We start from the raw sequence: 2,669 nt of genomic DNA on the forward strand, positions 1-2,669 counted from the left end.
TCGTTGCTGCTCAATAGCCACGCTCTCTCAAGCAGGGAGTTAACGAAGCTGCTGGCGCCTTCGACTGCATCCCGTGCGGTTGTAGAGAGCAGCACAACGGGGCGTTTGGGTACCCCTTCAGCAGCAGCAGCAGCAGCAGCAGCAGCAGCAGCAGTAGCAGCAGCAGCAGCAGCAGGAGAGAGATGTGAATAAGAAAAAGACAAACAACGAATAAGAAGAAACACAGCCGCTGTCTCTGTCTTCTCTATATATAAACAAATGCTGCTGCTGCTGCTGTAAGGGTTTAGGGTTTAGGGTTTAGGATGCATATAAAAATATAAATATAAATATAAATATAAATATAAATATAAATATAAATATAAATATAAATATAAATATAAAAATATAAATATAAATATAAATATAAATATAAATATAAATATAAATATAAATATAAATATAAATATAAATAGCAACCACAGCATCTCTCATCAATATAACATTTACTATCATTATAATTATTTTTTATTTTAATATTATTTTATCGTTATCATAATTTACTTCACTTCTCTACGGCCACCAAACAAAACAAGAATATATATATATATATATATAATATATACAATATACAATATATAATATATAATATATAATATATAATATATAATATATAATATATAATATATAATATACAATATATAATATATAATATATAATATATAATATATAATATATAATATATATATACTTACAGCCCTGAAACAAAGCAGAGTCCCCAACAGCAACGAGTTGAATTTGGTTTGGTTGTGCATCTCTCCATGCACTGAAATGTTTACTGGGTTGAGCAGTATTTGCTGCTGCTGCTGCTGCTGCTGCTGCTGCTGCTGCTGCACCTGCTGCTGCTGCTGCTGCATACGGATGCCTGCTGCTGGGTACTGTGCCGTCAGATAGACGAGCCAGCCCCACCTCTCCCCCCCCCAGCACCCTCAGCTTTTCTGCTTCTGCTGCTGCTGCTGCTGCTGCTCCTCCTGATGAGAGCTGCAGCAGCAGCTCCTGCTGCTGCTGCTGCTGGCTACGCCCACCCCCAGACACACGTGCTGCTGCTGCACCAGATCCTGCTGCTGCTGCTGCTGCTGTATTCGGATCCGCAAATATAGATGAGATAACACCCGTACGCCCTTTCTGCAGCTTTGATAGTACAACTGGCCCCTGAGCAGGCTGCTGCTGCTGCTGCTGCTGCTGCTGCTGCTGCTGCTGCCGCTGCTGCTGCTGCAGGTACGGGTGTTGTTGCTGCTGCGGGTATTGCTGCTGCGGGTATTGCTGCTGCGGATATTGCTGCTGCGGGTATGGCTGCCGCTGGTACTGCTGCTGCTGCATATACTGTTGCTGCAGCTGAGGGTGCTGTTGCATATGCGGGTAGTGCTGCTGCTGCTGCTGCTGTGGTTGTGGCTGCTGCATACGCGGGAAAGGCGTCATGAACGGCAGCTGCTGCTGCTCATATGGATTTGCTGCTGCTGCTGCTGCTGCAGCAGCAGCAGTCGGCATCTGCGGGAACACCGCTACATCTGCTTTCCCGTTCGGGCCCAGTCCCCCCAGGGAGCCGAGATCAGGCAGCTGGCTGAAGCGGCTGCTGGCGGCGGGGGTGGTGGGGTTGTTGTGGTTGTTGTTCTGCTGTAGGGGTTGAGATAAGCCCGGGGGGGCTGGGGGCCAATGCGGGTTGCCTGCTTGGGGGGCCCCGAGGGAGTAGCCGCTAGTATTGCGGGGGGGAAAGAAAGCGTCTGCTGCTGATGCAGAAGAAGAAGAGAATACAGAAACTGAGAAAAATAAAAAAAGGAAAAAAATGCGAAAAAGAAAATGGGTTATTAAGGCCTGGGGAAGGGAGCACCCGCCCACTGCGGCCATTGTGGTAGTAGCGAGAAGAAAGCAGAGAAGCAGCGTATCGACTCAGAGATTAAATAAAAACATAACTGCAAAATTTAATATAAAAAAGAAAAAAAAAACTATATTTTTTTCTATCAACGAAGAAAGCTGCTGTTTTTATGCTCTCTGAGCCTCAATATACAAGCCAAGGTAAACCCCACCCACCGCTCCCTGCAGTGCTTCGGGTGTATAGGCAGCTCCGGCTGCTGCGCGGCATCACCGGCGGCGGGAGAAACCGAAATAAATAAATATAATTTATTATTTATTATTTTAAATAATTTATATTTAACAAAAAAAAACACAAACACACCTTAATACACCGCCGAACGCACACGAAAAAATAAACCGCAACCCGGCGTCTCTGGTGGATTGAATCGGGAGCTCTAAACCCTAAACCCTAAACCCTAAACCCTAAACCCTAAACCCTAAACCCTAGACTTTATAAACTCAAAACAACAAAAAAAGCTACATATTTATAGAGAGTTTTATAAAAACTTTAAGTTTCTTCTTTTTTTAATCACTCTTTATGCAGTTGTTCGCTTGCTGCGGTGTACGTACACCTCAGTTTATACAGCTGCAGTCGGTTTATATTATATAACAAATATCTTTCATCTTTAAAAACAAGAAATATTAATTCTTTCGTTCTAGAGATGGAAGATACTGATTCATATCTCGGTACCACGCAAGGGACCTCTTGCTACACCGATATATATATATATATATATATATATATATATATATATATATATATATATATATATATATATATA

At 42.6% G+C, this 2,669-nt stretch overlaps 1 protein-coding gene across 1 annotated transcript in view; it reads right to left on the reverse strand.

The window, feature by feature from the left end:
- Positions 1-1,881, reverse strand: part of EMH_0007630 (uncharacterized protein) — a gene marked incomplete at both ends in the record, with an annotated part of 7,790 nt that extends 5,909 nt beyond the window's left edge. The window contains one exon of the mRNA XM_013498081.1: positions 816-1,881. Within this exon, the coding sequence (XP_013353535.1) occupies positions 816-1,881 (1,066 nt within the window). The remainder of the gene's footprint in view (positions 1-815) is intronic.
- Positions 1,882-2,669: the final 788 nt, after the last annotated feature.

Source organism: Eimeria mitis, genomic scaffold (assembly GCF_000499745.2).
Source record: "Eimeria mitis Houghton genomic scaffold, Emh_scaff317, whole genome shotgun sequence".
NCBI lineage: Eukaryota > Apicomplexa > Conoidasida > Eucoccidiorida > Eimeriidae > Eimeria > Eimeria mitis.